Below are 18,999 nucleotides of genomic sequence, written 5' to 3'. Positions count from 1 at the left end.
TTGATAAAATCTCTTTTATAATGTTTTTTAGAAAGAAGTTAAATTTGTCATCGGATCTTGTACTAGGGGTGACTAAAGGGCGGTTCAAATATCTATGATCGATAGCTTTTAGTCAAGTGGGTTCGGTTAAGTTTGTAACTACGGTTCAGGTGGTTTTGTAGGCCATTAAAATAAGTTATGTCGATCATTTGTTGATAATGAATATCCATAATCGAATAGATCAATTTAATGGATTTAATGGTCTTTTGACATTTATATGTTTATCTTTTAAAATATAATTTAACCAAAAATAAAAAACAGCCCAATTCAGTTTGGTTTAATCAATTTTTAATGGATCCATTTTATGTCAGATTGATTAGGTCGTTTAAGACTTAAGTCGGTTAAAGTATGAGATTGATCAATGTGAACCACTTTTTTTGCAAGGAAAGAGATAGATGAACGGATGTAAATATTTGTTCTACAAACGAGGAGAAAAGATACAATGACATCATCTATCAAAGCCATCTTATTCTTTCCCTCGGCCCTTTGCATCTGATCCCTCTGTCTTGCTCATGCTAATGGACCTTCCCTCAAATTCGCAGTGGAGAGAAAAGTTCTCTGCGGCAACTCCTGTTTCCAGTTCGTAACTTGAATCAGCAAGTACATGGCAGGTAATCTTGCCTGTCATGTATTTGATAAACATTTGAAGTTTCAACCAACATTTGAGACGCATTTCTCCCATGTTGTCAGGTTTCTTATGGCACAAGGTAACGTTGGGTGTGCTCTATAAACAAGTGCAAAAGTGCGGTTGCAGTCATGAAGATGGACAGGCATCCCACTCTTCATAAGGTGAGACCATGAGTTGTGGACCTACCGTCTTAGCATGGACAGATACCATGAGGAAGATGTACGTGAGGTATCACCGGCAGAAACAAGCTATCCTAAATGCGTTGAGATCAACACTGCATCTCACCTTAAGAAGACTGCTGAGGTTAGCCTCATCAAGGTCACCAGATTCACCAACACCATTAGTCTTGTCAACCCTCTCAGCTTCATGACAAAATATCCGTGCCCTAGTGCTCGAAAATCCTCAAAGAAGTCGGACTGATTGGAGTTGATATTGAATAAAGGCCATTCCTTCGTTAATGGCAAAACAAAGTGAAAGTTGATATATTCAATAAACAGAGGTCGGTTTATTTTTCTTAACAATTTCACTTGCCAATCTTGCCAGAGATATAATATGAAACTAGCTAGTTCTTAGTTTTATTTATCATGGTGGTAAGTTTTACAAGAATAGTTCCCGAAAATCTACTGTCCTCCCTGATATATGTGTAATAAATATATTTGATCTTCAATGTGCTTATTGATCAGCACAATTGATTTTACAAGATATTCATGAGTTACATGGATCTTCCATCTTGCAGTGAACCTTTTTGACATGTTCAAAATTACTATTTTCATGAAGTGACAAATTTGTGATGGTTCGGGTCTGGTAATTGTTCTAAACCTTTGATTAAATGTATTCTTGTAGCAATTTAACTGCAAATTCTGCAACATTTACCATAAAACAAAAGGGAAATGGATGCCAAATTCCTAATCCACTTTATTTGTAAATCTCGAAATTTTATAAATTTCTCTTCTTTCTAAATTGAAACTTTGGATATAGAATTTGTGGAATACTGCTTTACCAGCTGCTAGCGTCATAAAATTTTTATATACTCTTTTTAGAAGTGATTCAGAATCATGCAGGACAGAAGTAAAATCCAACGGCTGATATAAGTCCTTAAGAAGTGTTGAATGCCCAAGACCGTTGGTTTAAGTTCGCCATATAAAGCTTACCGAAACAGGATTCCAACTTCCGTCATAAGTTTGTTTAATTACTGTGGTTGATGATCATCCCATTTCAGGAATCCAGTTAACAAGGCACTTTTTCAAGGCCTTAACCCCTCTTGAGCCCTGGCCTGCGCCATCCCTTTTTCTCTCTTTCGTCAAGGCGGCAATACAAGACAATGGCTTTCAAACTAAATGACCTGGTGGAGATATGCAAGAAGGAAGAGGGGTTCTCTGGCGTCTATTACACAGCCATTCTTCTAGCCGCGGTAGGAAGAAAGAGATACTTGGTACGGTATGAGAATCGTTTCAACGAGGACGGATCAAGGTTCCTCACTGAAGCTGTTGACTCCGATGAAATCAGGCCTTCTCCCCCACAACCTTCTGGCTACAATTTCGCCATGGCTGAAAGGGTTGAAGCCTTCGTCGACTTTGCTTGGAGGGTTGGAACTGTCATTAGAAAAGTTGACCCCAACTACTATGTCAAGTTGGATTGCAATGGCAAGGAACATCACTGTCCTTTCTTTAAAGTTAGGCGTCATCTTGAATGGCAAAATGGGACTTGGCTCTCTCCTGCAACTGGGTAATCTTGCTTTCCTTATCTTCTTGCTATTGGGTTTTTTGTCCAAAGTCATCTGCCAAAGTCTTCTGCTTCTTGGTCCTTCTTGATTAACTTTTTCTGTTTTAAGCACTTATTATTCTTGCTAGTCTTATATGTTAGTGATTCAAATAGTTGCTGTTTTGCATCTATTATCGTGACTTTTTTTCTTTTTACTTGGTATTTCTAGCTAATTGGTTTAGAATCTTGGGGAGTTTCTGCCAACTTTTTTCCTATAATTTTTTGTTCCAAATGCAATATTAACATTCTTATTTCAAATATTTTTTGCGTTTCATATTCTGCTTTGATTAGACTTCTTGCTGATCCAGGGTGCAAAGTTTAAGTTTAGGTAACAAGATACTTAAGTACTACCTGTACTAATATTTTGGTCCTGAAAGTTATTGATTTCTAAAGCAAGACTTGAGCTTCTTTCAGTCTACTATTGTGGTCAACAGGTCAACTAAGAGCATTGGCTTTCCATTTCCAGCATTGGATTCCATTGTTTGCAAGCTTATAGGTGGGAATTCTTTAGTACGTTTGGCATCTTGTATGAGAAAATGCACCCATTCCAACGATGCACCAACCACCCCTATATCAACCAGGCCTTGCCCTTTATTTCTTGGACTAATACTGTCAACTTGTGGGATGGAACATCCTGTTTAATTTCTTGTCTAGCCCAACCCAAATGTTACAGCATTCTGGATTTACACCTCCCAGAAGCTAATATCCATGTTTTAGCCAAGCCAATTGCTAGTCTCCTCCGCTGAATGTAGAACTTAGACATGCGGCCACATTTACCTGTAAATTAAGTACTGAAAATTAGCTGCCAGAATGTAGTGCTTTTTATGTTCTTTATTTCAGATGTCTATGACTTAAATATGTAATTAATATTTTTATTCATAAGCACTTTGTTTCCACTACAATGATGTACGAGGACTGTGAGTATTGAATCTAATTTATCTGGGTTGATTCGTTTTATCAGATCCGAAAGCAGCCAAGAAAACAGATCAGCGCGAGGGGATCAACCTGCAGATCCTGGCAACTAAGCAAACATGAGGGAACAAATTGGGGCTAACTTTGATTAGCTTAGATATTAGTCTGCAGTAGCATTTGACTGTTAAGTCATTCTATGTTAGTGAGATGTGAAAACCCATTCTGTTTCTTTGTTGCTTATTGTGTTCTTCAGCTGCTTTGTCTAAAACATGAAAACTTTGTGGGCTGATGGCATTCATTGGTCACTTGAATCTACAATTCTCACGCTTCTTAGTGTTCACTTGTATTTAGCTGCAGATACTTGATAACAACAAGAAGAATATTAATGAAACATTAAAATGAAGGTAGGTTTAGAGCCATGCACTTGGCAGGAATCATGTCACGAATTCCTTCTGGAAAGAACTCTATTTAACAGAACAGATACAAGGAAAAAGTAAAAAAGGAACTGTGTAGAAAGTCTTACAATGGAATATTACTCTTATTCTTTGTGAAGCTACATACTCGGTCAAATGCACTTGTTTAATCTCTAAAGATACAAGAACAAGTTTCGACTAATCTGAGTAGGAAATTTACTTCATGGTAGTTGATAAGATGCCTAATCCTATAACCTCACCTCAAGGCATCTGTTTTCCCTACTGCAACATCTGTACATGCTTATATTATAATCATGTCGGTTTGCTTTTTTATATCAAAATCTCAGATGAATATGATTTGATGAGATTAAAGTTCTTCTGGGCCTGGCTCCGAAATCTAGATGTTATCCATTTACATTAGCTTTAACTGTTTCAAGCAATCAACCTTTTGTCCGAAGAATCTTTGCTATTGTCCGACCAACCTGTCCCATCTTATCCGTCAAAATTTAGCAGGTGCATAATCAAAGAGGATGCTGGTGCTGATCATGGTTTTGCTTTCGCTTTCCCATCCCATCCATATCGCTTGATAAATTTTGCGGCTGGTTTGGATTAATGGAATTGGATCATGGACTCCTCACTAGTGGGTTGATTTTGGTCTACTGAGAGGCCACATGAGTCCCCATGATCTGCGAATACCACATTTCTCCTTGTTAATTTATTCAATCCAAGATTTGATTCTCCCTTTGGAAACACTAACTCCTAAGCTACCATCTAAGTTCAATCCAGACTTTTGATTTTTTTTTTACAGATTTTAAAATAATAAATAGTAGCAGTAGAAGGATGGATTTATTAATTCTTCAAAAACCAGCCTGTATTTACATTAGTCTATTATCATAATATAATCCCTACAATTTTCTAATCCGTGTTGAAACTTCAGCACGCGAAAGAAGAAAATAAAATAAAATAAAATAAAGAAGAAGATCAATTAAGTTGACCTCCTGAGCAGCTTATTCGCCTCCGCTTCATTGGGAAAACTTGCCGGAAACCACCATTCGCTGCCGCCGAGTGCCACTCGTCCAACACCATCCCCTCCAACTCAAACTGGTGCACGTGCACCCCACTAGAGCCGTCAAACAAGTACCCCTCCTGAAACCCAGCAAGACCACGACCCGGTACTGGCTTCGCTTTCCGGCGACCAGCCCCTACCGGAACGTTCCGAAGGGCACCACCTGCAGTCCAGTACCTCTGGCAACCTTTACAGAAATGTCTGGGCTGATTCACGTTGTAGTTATTGAAGTAACAAAATTTGGTCTCCATGCTCTTACATCTAGGGCAAGGTATGATCTTGTCAGGCCTCTTGTCGGCTTTTGAATGGTCGTCTTCTTTGTGTTCTTCTTTCACTTGTCTTCCTGCATGCAACGTAATTGTTGCCCCAAATAGCTTGATCCCTTGGCCTTCATGGCTAGCCATGACCATTTAGAGACAAAGATAGAGACAGAAATAGCGGACGACAAAATATGACGAGTGTTTCTTTGGTTTGGGGCGAAAGGGTGTCTGGGAATTATGGTTATATATATGGGGAAGGGAGTGAGGGGGAAACGCACAGGAAAAGTGGGTGGAATTGAAAGGGGAAAAAAAAGAAGAAGATGGCATGTGAGGGAAGTAGCCGCCGCCAACGCCAAAGAACCAAGTGGCGTGGAAAAGCTGATGATGAGCTTTTTCTCCAAATCATTACTCCAAGTCATCAATATTTATAATTAATACATAATATTTTTCTTAATTTGCTTAAATATAATATTTAAAAATTTTCAAAAAAATAGAGTAATATACTCATGATTCGTAATTCCCATGAAAAAAAATGCAAAAGTGGGTCCGATCCTAGTAGGTTTGCGTACAGAGTATCAAAGTGATGGAGAATTGGAGCATAAATAAAAGAGATAAAGTTTGGTTGTAATGGAAATGGCCAATGGGGTTATTTCCCAATATTACAATATTCTATTTTGTATAAAGAGAGAGAGAGATAAAGGTAAAAGCTTCCTACTTTGCCTTTAAAAATCTATACAATTTCTTTCTTTTCATAGATATGGTTTCTAAGGTTATATTATATATACTATAAATCCAAGAAAAAAGAAAAGAGTATGTAATGCATGGTAAAGAAGAAAAAGAGAGAATTCCCACTACTAGTTGCATGAAATGATGGATGCATTGCTCAGGAGAAAAAAAAAGGGTGATTTAATAAAGAATAAGAACTTGGTTCTCTTGAAGAAATTATTTTTTTTTTATTTTTTGGGTGACATACCAACTGTTGTGAAATTCGATTTCCAAATCAATGGAAATACATTGGCATTGATAATTTAAATTAATTAGTGTCGTATGTCCAATCAGATCCCACCAATAAGCTACCTTGCTTCCCAGCATCATCACTTCACATTTATCAACTTTATAAAATTATAGAAGAAGGGGTCACAATTTATAATCATAATTCATGGTCTGATTAATCATGCAGGACGTCCAAAATAATTATTTTTTCTTTAAGCATTTTTATCATGTTTTTAGTACAACAAAATTATAAAAAAAATTCAAAATTAAAGTAATGAAAATAAAACTTGGAAAAATTATATTTTGTATATAGGAAAAGACGTATTGACTTCTTCAATTTTGTTTTATTAAAAAAACTCATTTAAAGTACTACCACCATTTTAGAAGATGATAATTAAAGTCTAAACAATTTGTGAATGCTGAAATTATGCTGAGAATATTAATATAATACAAGTTAAAAATTTGATAGTACCTTTTCACTATACATACCTTGAAATAAAGTTGAAATAAGTACATGGAATTGCAGCAATTCCTTTTTGCTTTTCCATGCGGATTTTGAATTTCACTGATAACTTTGTTTTAAAGTAGTTCAATAAAGCAATCATTAACATCACTTTTTCCAATTCTATAATGTAGACAAACAAATATTTTTGTTTCTTTTAGATTATAACACACTAGTAAAACTAAAAATGATTAAGTTGATGTTCCAAAAAAGTGTACCCCTCATCAAGTTTTATAAGAAGTTTTCGGTGTAGGACGGGATCATGAGAAACTAAAGATCAACATATTGCTGCTTCTTCTTGCGGTTGTTGATTATATAATGTCAAGTTGCTTTAGTTAAGACAGTTTCTCTCCATTACTTTATTTCTCTGTTTAATCACTTCAAAGCTTTTCTTTTTTTCTTTTTATCAATTCATGTCTGGGTAGTTTGGAAGCTTTGTTCAGGCAAACTTAGATTTCCATACATGGGGGATTATTCCAATGGTACTTACAAGTCATAATAGTAGTGAGTTTGATGTTTGTAATTTTTGTAGAAATTGAATTTATAGAATTGTTTTAAATTTTGAATCGAATTTGAGTCTTATTTGAATTAGCCATAATCTTTTAAATAAAAATTTTAAAATGTAAAAAAAAATAGATTTGAATATCTAAATCTAAATTTATTATTGGCAAAAGTAAAATGAATTTACTATAAACCCATTTAAATACTAAAAAGAGCGGATGTCCATCTATAAAATTTAGGGGTGAGTATTCGATCGGATCGAGTCAAAAAATTTTAAGTTAGTCGAATTAGCAAATCTTATTTTAGCAACCAAACTCAATTTGAATTTTTTTTTAAATCGAGTTAAAAATTTTAGAGTCGAGTTAACGAATCCTATTATTTATACTCAATATTGCGTTTACATGAACTGATTATTTAACTAGTAAACGAAGTACAAGATTATAATTAACTACGTAAACAATATAATGGTTTTGCCTTTTAACTTAATGAGTAAACATTTATCAAAATGACGTAATTTTACCTTTTAATTGAATTGTTTTGACTTTTAATTTTAGAAAGGTAAACATTTATCAAAACGACGTAGTTTTGCCTTCTCTTATTCGGATTTTCGGATAACTCGGATTGTGTAATTCATATTCGAGTTAAACCGAAAAACTTGATTTTTTATTCGAATAGATCCGAATAACTTGATTAACTCAAATAACATGAATTAATTAATTCAAAATTTAAATTTTTTATATCAAATCGGATTTTATTCACCCTAATGAAATCCATGGCGGAGGCAAAGCCTGATGGAACCCATCTCTCAGCATCGGAGGCATGGCAAAGGCAAAGGGTGAGAAAATAAAAAGGGGGTATAGCATGAGTGTTAATTTGGTTGGAAGGCAAAAGGTTTTGGAGAGCTCCAAAAACTTTTTTGTTACGGACAGCTTTTGAACAGTAGGAGATGGAGAAATCGCAAAAGATGCATGCATGTTTTTAGGGCAACTTGTGTGTTTAAAAAGTTTGATATCGGTCATAAATCTTTTTACTTTTCTTTGACCATCACCAATATTCAAAAGCAGACACTTTTAAAAGAAAGTATTCTCTCTTCTCAAGCTCGTGCTAACTCCTTTTAATTTGCACTGAAATGACACGTATAATAATGTTAATCTACTTTGTTTTAGAGGGAAAGTTCCTTTACGTAGTGGGACAATTATTAAATTATTAGTCAAAAATAATTAACTTTGTTCATTCTTTTCTATTATTAAAATAAGTCACCATTATGTTAGTATTTTGGAAATGAAACTCGTCTTCTAGAAAGAAAGAAAAAACTAATGAAGTTAGTGCCTTGGTTCTTAAGTTTCTTTCTTCTCCCAAATTTGCAGCTGGATTTGGAGTGTCAGTTGGTTTTATAGCGTGGGGCTAATGCTATCCATATCTGAATATAATACTATTTAATAATAAAAAGGACCGCACTCTAAGAATAATAAAACAGGCTGCTGCAAAGATTAGGATTAAAATATTACACTTGCTAATAGTTTATGTGAAAAGTGATTATATGAATCAATTTAATTATTTGATAAAGGCCCTCAATGAACAAAATTAGGCAACAAATTGCAACTGCGATGTTGATACTAAATTTGTTTTGTAAAAAGGAAAAACATATGTCGACTTTCGAATACAATTACACTCCGCTGTTATAAATTCACTGAAAAAACAATGACTGGATCTAAAACACAAACTGTCTTGGCAAATTTATATGTTGGGATGAGCTTGACTCGATTAGTTTTCTATGCTGCTGCTGCTGCTGCGTGCAAGTTGCAAAATAAACGTGGGTGCTTAATTAATTCACCCAGTTGATGGGAGTTTCTGAAACCTATTCCGTTTAACATTAATCTAAACTTGCTGGCTAGCGTCAATTTTGTCAACTCCTTTGAGCCTTTTTCTTTATTATTTATTTGATGATGGGTTCTTATCCCTTGATTCTTGGCAGAAAAAAGAACAGCAAATTAAATTGATTAATTAAAAACATATACTGCCAGTGCCCTATGTCACATTAAACAAAATCAGAAAAAACTCAATATTCTAATCATTTACCTTTTGTATTGAAACACTCCCGAAACGGTTTAATTAAATTAAATATTTGAATGCAAAACACAAGAAAAACAAAGTAATGATGATTCAAAACCAAGTTAGTGGCTACTGTGCACGCAATTAACCGGCACTGCTAATCCCTGTTTTTGTTGCCGCTGAAAATTACACTTTCAAGCAAGACGGAGAAACGGGCAATTGTAATCATTCTTTATTTGCTGCATAAATTGGCAACATCCATGTTCTAACGACGACACAACATCCAGCTTTCCTTATATTCAACGGCCAAACTGAAATGCTTTCTTACACACAATTCATCCATATCAAGTTGCATTATAATTTCTGACTCCTAGTTGACGTGCCAAAATAGTAAAGCAATTTTCGGTAGCAATAACCTCGCGTCCTCAGTCCTAAGAGGAAATAACAATTCCCTATGAGGCAAAACAACAGAAAATTGCGAGCATGGTAGAGTCCGTTAAATTTAAACTAAAAAAAAAGGGGGGAACACACAACTTAATAGACTATCATATTCTCATGCATTATGCATCATGATCCACCTAAATACCTGTTCAAATCATTAACTATTCAAGAAACGAATGCAAATAATCACTATACGATACAAGATGAGCCCAAGTAACTAATTACAAGAAGAAACAAGGATTATACACATTTCAAACAACCTCACCCAAATTTGAAAACCCAAGACTGGGAGAACTTCTGATTGTCTTCTGCATTCGTATTCCAAAATAATTAATTGTCACTCCAGTTATCATCGTCATCACTCCCAACAGCCTGAACAAGTTTCGTAAGTGTTAATCTGGTTGCCTCATTCATAAGAGAACTGAGATGAGAGGGGGGAAAAGTAAAAGAGGAGGAATTACAAACCTGGCGAATTGCATTTGCTTTCTGCAAAATTGCAGTGACCTGGACATTTGCAGTGGGACCAGAAATAACAGTTGGTCTTGCAGTGGCTGTGGGTCTTAGGTTGAAAGACTGAAATGACAAAGAACAAAGGCAAGTGAATGAAATATACTCCATTTTATCACAATAGCCATCAACTCTATACGAGATACATGCGTCCATGCATAAAACATGCTCAAACTACACAGACTAACTCCCGCTCTATAACAAAGGAACTTCTTTCTCTTATTTTCTGTTCTATAGGAGAAAAAGAGGGAAGAGCGGTGGGAAATTCTTATCTGAAAAATACATCTGTAAGGCATATGCAATTATTGTTGTCAAATTCAAAAAGTACTGACAAATAAGCCATGAAAATGATCAATGATATTTTAGTATTTACATAGCTATCTACTGCTTTTGTTTTCCTTCTTTTTCAGAATTTGATCAAATAAATTGTTTCTTCAAACAGTGAAATTCACATTTGTATATGTACATGTAAATTAGGGGCCCATTATTCATTTGGACGATGACAAGTGACATAAAAGAAAATAAATGAATACTCACTTTAGTTCTGATCTGATGCAAGAAATCTTCCTTTTCATCCATCCCTCGGCCACCACTGAGCAGGCTTACGCCTTTCTGTCCATTATTTTTCTCTTCGTCCACCTACCGCATTCATCAAATTTTTACCATTTATATACAACCAGTTCCCATTTCACAACATTCATTTCAAAATAGTAATACTAACAATAATAATAATACAGATTGACAACATTGCTGAAGTACCTTCTTCTCTGGTTGCAATGCATTTGCCTTATCATTTATTTTCTGTTGATTAACTAAAGCTGGCTCAGGCTTCTGAGAGACAAAAGAACTAAGAAGTTTCAGATCAAGCTCATGTCTCAGTGACTCTGATAAAGCATGTTGTCTTTCTTCTGCCTCGTTGAAGCAGGGTTTTGAAACCCGCCATTGTGCAGGGGGGGGAGGTGGAGGCAATGGTTTGAGCTGCATTGCATTTTGCAATTTTACCTGATTCTTTTGATCAGAATTACTTTCGGTTTCATCATGCAGTACAGGGTTAATGACATCAAAACCTGGGAGATCGAGTGGCATAGATAGAGATGGTTCTGCTGCACTAGACCCCGGTGCTATAGGTTTTTTATTTCCCCCATTAACACAGATGCCATTATTGGCTGCTCCCCTAACTTGTAAACAGCTTGAAACAGATTCCATCGATGACAATCTGCTTAATGCATCATGCAGCGCAGGATCATTGCTTTCAGGTGCTTCACCAGATTCCCACTGCTCAGAATTTGACTCAGAGCAATGACTAAGGCAGTCATCAGACATATAAGGGGATGATCTGCAGAAAGTATCATCATCAGAGTCTGAAGCAACACCATGAGCTGAAATAGCAGGCACTGGGACCAACTGAAATGAAGGAAACATGTCTCTAATGTTTTCATGATAATGATTCCCATCAGGAAATTGCAATTTGAGTTTGGAAGTCCCAAATCCATCTAAAGGGTTGAAGGATATTTTCATATGTTCAAGTGGTGGAGAAGAAGTAAGTGAATTTATGGGAGATCCATTTCCGATCTGTTCATTAACGGTCGTCTGAGGAATTTTCTGATACGATATGCGCTGCAGCTCATTCCTAGGCTCCAATACCCCAGTTTTTCTAGAAGTGGCTGGTTCAGAATCATCATCATTGCCAATTGACACCTTTCTGCGAAAACCATTTACAAGTAATTTATGGCCAAGTCCAAACATCCTAGATGACTTGTCATCCTCCTCCTCATCAGATTCAATAGATGTAGCTTTGATGTTAGGATTGACCGGGTTCTTGTTTCCATGTGGCAATGAGGTATTTAGGCTAGAGCCAACACCATTTAAATTATCAAGATTATCATTAAAATGAGAATTAACAGGTCTTCCAAGGTTTGCATCTAAATTAGCATTCTCAACCACAGTGCCTGCATTTCCTTTGAGTCCATCTTGCAAAGACATAAGTATTTGATTTGGAGGACCAAATACTTCACTAGTTGTAGCTGCAGAACCCTGACCTACAGTTGATACAGCAAAATCAGGAGGTTTTGATGGCTGAAGTCCCAAAAGGCCACCATTTGTCCAGAACCCAACTGAATGCACAGAAGATTCAGTCTGGGAGTTTTGAGAGTCATTAACACTGTTCATGATCCTATCTCCGGCTGGATCATGCATATCAGAAACTGTGGAGCCAGAGGATGGTGATGGATCACTGATGACAAATTCCGCTTGTGAGCCATTACAGATTTCCTCACTTATGCATAAACCAGTATTTGATGTACGATCAGGGTCAGAAGATTTGCCTAAGATTTGAGGCACCTGTTCACAGGGAATATTCTCAGAGGCTACTGGATCAGATGAACTCCCAGACATCCCATTGCTAGAAATAATATTGGATGAGGCAGACGGTTCAATTATAGATGAAGTACTGTCCACGTTATCATCCATAACAACCTCTTCATCTTCTCTATTCTCATTACTAATGTTGTTAGTATCTTCACTCCGTTCCATTCCCAGTTCTCTTTGACACTCGATATCATTTTCAGAACACTGTTCCACTTCTTGTTTTCTATGGCACTCAATATCATTTTCAGATTCCGACTCTATTGTGTTCAGTGCATCCATGTAATTGTCTGGTTCACTTTCAATTTCATCATTTTGGTTCTCAATAATGCTTGCTTGGGGAGCATCCACATCATTAAAGGGGATATGCACTTGGTCACCATTTCCGGCATTGGCAATTCCAATTTCCTGCACATCTACATCAAAGTTCATCTCTGGAACTTCATCTATATCCCGATTTCCTGCTTTGGACTCCACTATTTCTGCCTTTTCATCCCATGTTACACAAGATAAACTAGGGACAATCTGCTCTTGTGATGAACTACGTGAAAAATTATCATCTAGAACCCGAGTTTGATCAACAGGAAAATTGGAACCAAGGGTATCTGTTTCTTGCATCAGCTTAGAGGAGAATTGCTTGGGTTCCAATTCCTCTAGCATGGATGAACCAAGATTGAAAGCACATTCAATATATCCAGACCCAGTTCTTGAATCAAAAGAACTTGAATGCTCTCCCATATCAGATTTCGGTGCCATATCAACTGTTGATGCATTTTGAGAGGAAGTTCGCCCATTAGCAAGTACAGAAGTAAACTGCATTCTGCAAAGCCAGATTTCAAGTAAATTTTAATTGAATCAAACCGCATTCAACACAATAAGGCGTATGCAAAAATATATATATACATTTTTGTGTTGGTATGCTGTCTGTATGAAAGTGAGTGCACACATGCCTTTTATATACATATACATGCATTACCTGCCACTGCAACTTGATAATGATGCACCACGTAATAGTTTGCCATTCCTGTGGGACGATCTTCTTTTCTGTCCATTTTCAACAATGTTAATTCAGAAATAATTCCAAATTGAAGAACATATAGCTTATTTAGTTGCAACATGAGCCTGAAAAGGTTGAATTCATACAAAGTATACCTCCACATCATAGAAATCCCAACGACAAATATATTGTAAAGATTAAACTATGTAATACATTAAATTAACATGAATTGAGTCAACAAAAAACCGTTGCAGAAATTGACTCAAAACTATAAAGATTCTCTGCCTGGATGGTTGATAGAGTAAATAATACCTTGCTTTTACGACTCCTCTTATCTCTTTGGACTTTCTCAACATCTTCTTCAATGGAGCTACCTGAAGCTCGCTTAAAGAAGGTTGGATCAGAATATCTCTGTAAACAAGATCCTGGGCCACCAGCATCAAATCTGAATGCAAAGCAGAAGTAAGAAGAATCCAGAACAACGTACTTACACACATCACAAATTTATTTCTTGAAAAATGCTTGTCATGGCTAAAAAGAGGGAGTGGATGTAAATAACCATACTTGTCAAGCAAGTGTAGATGTGGAGGGTCGCGACAAACTTCATAGGAATCCATAATAAATCGTGGCAAGTCATTGTAAATGAAAAGATTTTTCTCATTCCGAATCCGAGGGTGCCATTCAGAACCTGTAGGTCAACTGCTTTCCATAAAGATTTGAACAGAAAGATAAAAAATTCCCTATAGCTAATACAATAAATTCAAACTTGCAATATAAAAAATGAAAACTTGAACCTAGTTTTTGTCTAAGTAAGAAACAAGATCACTGTTTTCCTTGTATCTTGATTCTTAAACATACAGGTGTATTAATATGCAATAACCTCGAACAAAATAATATTAACAATTAACATTACATGCAACAAATATATATGTGTGTATAAATGTACTGATAAAATAATCATATTAAAATATTTCAAGTCCATTTATTCTGTAATCAATGTAAACCTTCCCAGGATTTAAACGACTAAAGCATGTTTTCTGTTGAACATGTTTCCAATGCCATAGATCTGCTTTCTTTCAATATAGTCATCTCCCTACATGAATATTGCTTCGATTGTCAGCAGCAACTTACAACTGATGCCACATGATTGAAAACATACAAGGTTCTTACTGAAACTAAGCTCTTACTAAATATTTGAACTTCAAAAAGGAAAAAGAAAAAAGATGTCCTTTTTGCTGCAGTAAAGCATGAATAACAGTGAGCTTAAGGTCTATATCTTGCTGGTAGACAACCCAAATTCAGGCAACAAATGCTAGAAGAAAGCATAAAAGCATACAATATGACTATAACAAATAAATAAAGTAGTATGTACTGAATTCATATCTCTGTAACCGCGAAAACAATGAAGAAGAAGCATTATCTGCCAAGAAAAATGAGTAGCTTTTGAAGCAAAGGACACGTACAGAGGCCATACCAGCTGTATAAGCAAAGTGAATATGACTAGTCTGGGCAAGAACAGCCTTCTCAAGAGGCGGAAGCGCAGCTTCAATCCGTTGCACACGAATCGTCAATTTATGACTCCTAGAAGCTGTGCTCATTACTTGCTCTTGTAATCCATGAAAAACCTCTGCTGCAAATCTACAGCATAACAAACCGAGCTACACCAGTTAAACACCGCAGTTTGAATAAGTAAGTAACAATTTAAACGCAAATCAGAAGCGAAACTAAGTAATAAAAGAAGAACATCCTATAATTAAAAAGCTTAAAGGTCCATTAATCAAACTCTATAACTTCCAACTTCTATAAATGCTTTCGATTTCCTTAGTAAGCAACCAACGAGAGGTGTTATAAAGCCGATAAAAAGAATAAAAGCTTAAACATACTCAGCAAGATCGCCTAACTGGCGCAAGATCCCAACGAGGCCGGCGACGGCGATGCCGTCGAGAACAGCTTTTGGATCTTCTCTATTGACTTCCTTGTAAAGCTCCGGTTGACCAAGCCCGTACTCATTCCTCACCTGAGCTCTAACCAGAGGCATTTTCGATTTTTGCTCTAAAAAATTCAAGAAAAAAAAAAGGAAAGAGAAGAAGAGCTATGTACAACCAGCAGCAGCAACATATATAGTATAATTTATAAAACTAACTTGAATGAAGGAAATAAAAAGAAGAAAAAAATTGTATACAATTAATAAAATACTTATTAAGGTAATTTAATTTGGTGTTTGCTAAAGAGTAGGTGAAGAGATTGGAGCAGCTTAACTAACTGCAAAAAGAGAGAGAAGGGGAAGAAGAAACGGAGCACATTGCCAACACTGCAAGCCATATTTCCTTTCCCTGGAAAATCTTTTCGTTTGTGGAAAAGACAGAATTAACCTTCCATTTTCCTAGAAATTAGTTGGGAAAAGGTTAGCAGAGATACCTGGGTGGGGGAAATTACGGGATAGGGGTTTTTTCTGCCATTTTATGGGTTGTGTTGGTTGGTTCCGAGGCTTGACACCGAACGTGGGGACCACTCCATTTTATTAATTTAAAATAATACCAAATATTTGTATTGAAATTACTTTTTATTGCCGAAATTAATAGATTTCGTTTTTTCTCACTTGCCTAATCAGTTCAGTCGTAGTTAGTGGTATTCACTTTAAAAGCGACACTCATGGAGGAGCAGGTGATCTTTCTTTTGTTTATAGAACTCAAAAAGTTATGTTCTTCTTTTATAACCATTTGGTGTATTCAATATCTCTTTTCAAAATTTAAAATATTTCTGATTTTACGTAGATGAAATCAAAATTATGATATATTATAAATTAGTAAAACACTCCATATTCACAAAATCAATATGGGAAGTATAATCCAGGATTCCACAAAATTTCAAAAGTTGGTTGATTGACCTTTCAACCGCAAACCCAAAATCTCAAGCAAAACGCTAATTCCACAAATGCGGGATTATAGCGGAAGTTTAAGTTTCAACCAATCACATCTTTTCCCACTGCCTAACAAAAATCAAACTTTGAAGTTTTTTAAAACACCCGCAATCTTTAAGCTTGTTTAAATTTTTATTTTTGATAACCTATGTAACAACTTAATTAACTTTTTTTTTATTAATTTTGTTGCTGTGATATTTTGAAAAAAAATCTACTCACTTGGGAGTTATGCAAATGGAAAAAATTTGATCTAAATTTTAAAATCTGAAAAATAAAATAACCAAATCCTTAATTTTGAAAATGACATGAAATATAAGTATTTTCTATTTTTATTAGAAATAATCTTTAAGTCGGAATGCTCCTGACTTATGTTTGATTTTTTCAAATTTATTAATTTTATTGTAACTTTAAAAATGATTTTTTTTATTAAGCCGAGGTGAAAATACATTCCTAAAATTTACCAACTTAATGCGTGGCAGAGCAAGTACGTTGTTGGAAAACCATGTTATCAAAATAATATTATTATTTTATTTCAATTGTTTTCGTTTTTAGGGTATCTATTGACTCTGACGCTCCATTATTAAACTTTAAAAGCATTTGCCTACCAAATAAAATAACCTCGCGCGTACCATGTCCATCATCAGATTCGATCCAAACCCTACCTTCTTTATATAGAAAAACGAAAATATATATATATATATTTCAAAGAGCTTCGGATAGAAATGGACCCATAAATCACATGAGGTTCATCAATGCTAGCTGGGTCGATCCTTTTGGTCCATTAATCATTTTTCGAATTTTTATTATTTCAGAATGTTTAAAATTTTCTAACCTTTAAATTTAATTTTATCTCAAATAAAAAATTATTTTATTCTTAAAATCTCTTTATGCATAAGAAAAAAAAAATCTGGAAGCAGAATGATGGGGCCCATATCCTGTAGAACTAACATGATCCATCCTCCTCAGCATGTAGCCTTGTATCTGATCACTTTCTTCACCTTATAATTCTGCCAATCTGTCATTTTCGCCTTAGCTAATATCTAGAAACATGTATATCTCTATTCTTTGAACAAAGATTCTGTAGTTTCCATTAGGTGAAAGAAAAAAGAAGAAAAATAAGAAAAAGGATTGGGCCTACAACATTGAAGCGATAGTGAAGGAGGGAAGGGGTAGCGAATTAAGTTGGGAAGTGTAAGATGCAGCCAATTGTACAGCTATCTCATCTGCGGTCCAAGGTGCAGAAAGTTTTAATGCAACCACATCTTTTTTCATAAATAAATTTGTAATGCAACTTCGTCCCACATTAATGCTTTATTTTGATTTTTCCCATGTTAAAAATTGGGGAGTGCCAACTGACGTCACTTCTCCAAATCTTGTATTGGAATTGAGAGGTGTGAAGATTTTTTAGACTTGATATAGCTAAAAGAACTTGGGCCCAGTTTGAGATGGACAATTAGGCCAACCAGTCCAGGACAACTACTGACGATAACTGAGACATTCCCTGAGACGAATGGAGGTAGGCCAGTTTGTGAAGGCGCCCCTTTTAACTTTTGGGTTGGGTTTGGGAACCTAGTGCTAGTGTTAGCCGATGTTGATGGCAAACTGGCGCTGCCATTACGGGTTTTGCTGGATTGAACGAACCTAGTACAAAAAGGTAACCTCGTTTGGTATGATCAGAAAGGGAGTGTTTTGAGCACTCAACAGTTGCATTTTTGGTGGGCCAAAGCCCTACCATCCCATGATTCAAACAAAGCTGGTTAGCCGCATGTCTAGTCTATAAGTACTTACGAAGAGCAGCCTTATTAAGGTGTTTGAAGATGTATTAGTACAAAAGCAAGAAGTCAGCCATGAGTTTGAACATAAAATAGATTGATTGTAGAATCAGGTGCTTAGGAAGTGTTTGCACTTTGCAGGTTCCTCAGCTTGGTACTCTTGTCCAAGTAAGGTTTTTTTTTTTCTTTTTAAATTCATCTTTCATATCCATTTTATAATCACAAAAATTAATCTTTTTGAAATATATGACTGTTCTCTTCAATAATATTATCTTTTTATTAGTGAGTCATAGCCATGCTGGAGGCCTCTACTTAAGTTGGGTGAGGATATAGAAACGCAGTGAAGCTAAGATGCTAATGTGCCTACATTTACTTTGAAACCCAAGCTTAAAGTTTGCTGGTGAGAGTCTGCGAGATATAAAAACAAATCTAAAATTGTCTTGAAAAATTACAACAGATGCTTTGGTTTGCATATACTTAGGGTCCACGATCCATCAAACGGTGCACTCAAAGACAATTGGTGAAGGAAATGGACCCATTCACGTGCATTGGCCGCTCATTCTGTTAGATAATTAAAGCAGATTTTTTTATAAAAAAAGAAAAGAAAAGAATAAAGAAGTTGGAATATTTTATGACTCTGTAAGTTCAGGCAATTAAAAGGATGGTTGAAAAATTAAAAGCTGATGCATTCAAATAAGATTCTATAAAGTGATGGAAGTTGAAATTTCAGCCGTGAATTAGTTTTGTAATATGCATTTATGTGTCAAATATTTCACTAGAAAGTTGGCTTTTGCTTGTTTGTTTTTTTGGAATGACTAAACATGGCAAATTGGGTGTAGGATGGGCAGGGCCCCCCCGGGGGTTGCCTTGT

The 18,999-nt window shown here is 35.6% G+C and overlaps 3 protein-coding genes across 8 annotated transcripts; 1 reads left to right on the top strand and 2 right to left on the bottom strand.

The window, feature by feature from the left end:
* The first annotated feature begins 507 nt into the window (after positions 1-507).
* Positions 508-3,680, top strand: LOC105769553 (protein AGENET DOMAIN (AGD)-CONTAINING P1). 2 transcript variants are annotated; one of them, XM_012590257.2, is made up of 6 exons: positions 508-650; positions 730-1,166; positions 1,404-1,471; positions 1,887-2,392; positions 2,863-2,924; positions 3,390-3,680. In XM_012590257.2, the coding sequence occupies exons 4-6, from the start codon at positions 1,989-1,991 to the stop codon at positions 3,461-3,463; spliced, it is 540 nt and encodes a 179-aa protein (XP_012445711.1). In that variant the 5' UTR covers positions 508-650; positions 730-1,166; positions 1,404-1,471; positions 1,887-1,988; the 3' UTR covers positions 3,464-3,680. The 2 variants fall into 2 exon arrangements, with proteins under 2 accessions (XP_012445711.1, XP_052487210.1); XM_052631250.1 differs by lacking the exon at positions 2,863-2,924.
* Positions 3,681-3,777: 97 nt separating this feature from the next.
* LOC105769552 (dof zinc finger protein DOF1.5) lies at positions 3,778-5,465 on the bottom strand. Its single transcript, XM_012590256.2, has 2 exons — positions 4,749-5,465; positions 3,778-4,439 (listed from the first exon to the last, which is right to left on the bottom strand). Exons 1-2 carry the CDS (start codon positions 5,227-5,229, stop codon positions 4,363-4,365), a joined length of 558 nt encoding a protein of 185 aa, XP_012445710.1. The 5' UTR covers positions 5,230-5,465; the 3' UTR covers positions 3,778-4,362.
* A 3,661-nt stretch (positions 5,466-9,126) lies between these two features.
* Positions 9,127-15,872, bottom strand: LOC105768989 (protein SCAR3). 5 transcript variants are annotated; one of them, XR_001125937.2, is made up of 10 exons: positions 15,320-15,872; positions 14,911-15,074; positions 14,001-14,124; positions 13,749-13,881; positions 13,416-13,483; positions 10,835-13,259; positions 10,613-10,714; positions 10,034-10,141; positions 9,834-9,940; positions 9,127-9,579 (listed from the first exon to the last, which is right to left on the bottom strand). XR_001125937.2 is itself a non-coding variant. In XM_012589308.2 (9 exons), exons 1-9 carry the CDS (start codon positions 15,472-15,474, stop codon positions 9,899-9,901), a joined length of 3,321 nt encoding a protein of 1,106 aa, XP_012444762.1. In that variant the 5' UTR covers positions 15,475-15,872; the 3' UTR covers positions 9,603-9,898. The 5 variants fall into 5 exon arrangements, 3 of the variants coding, with proteins under 3 accessions (XP_012444762.1, XP_012444764.1, XP_012444763.1); XR_001125936.2 differs by having other exon boundaries at positions 9,127-9,558; XM_012589308.2 differs by lacking the exon at positions 9,127-9,579 and having other exon boundaries at positions 9,603-9,940.
* Between the last annotated feature and the right edge of the window lie 3,127 nt (positions 15,873-18,999).

Source organism: Gossypium raimondii, chromosome 5 (genome assembly GCF_025698545.1).
Source record: "Gossypium raimondii isolate GPD5lz chromosome 5, ASM2569854v1, whole genome shotgun sequence".
Taxonomy (NCBI): domain Eukaryota; kingdom Viridiplantae; phylum Streptophyta; class Magnoliopsida; order Malvales; family Malvaceae; genus Gossypium; species Gossypium raimondii.
The sequence above is the reverse complement of the archived record's forward strand: the minus strand, read 5'-3'. Positions and strand labels throughout refer to the sequence as shown.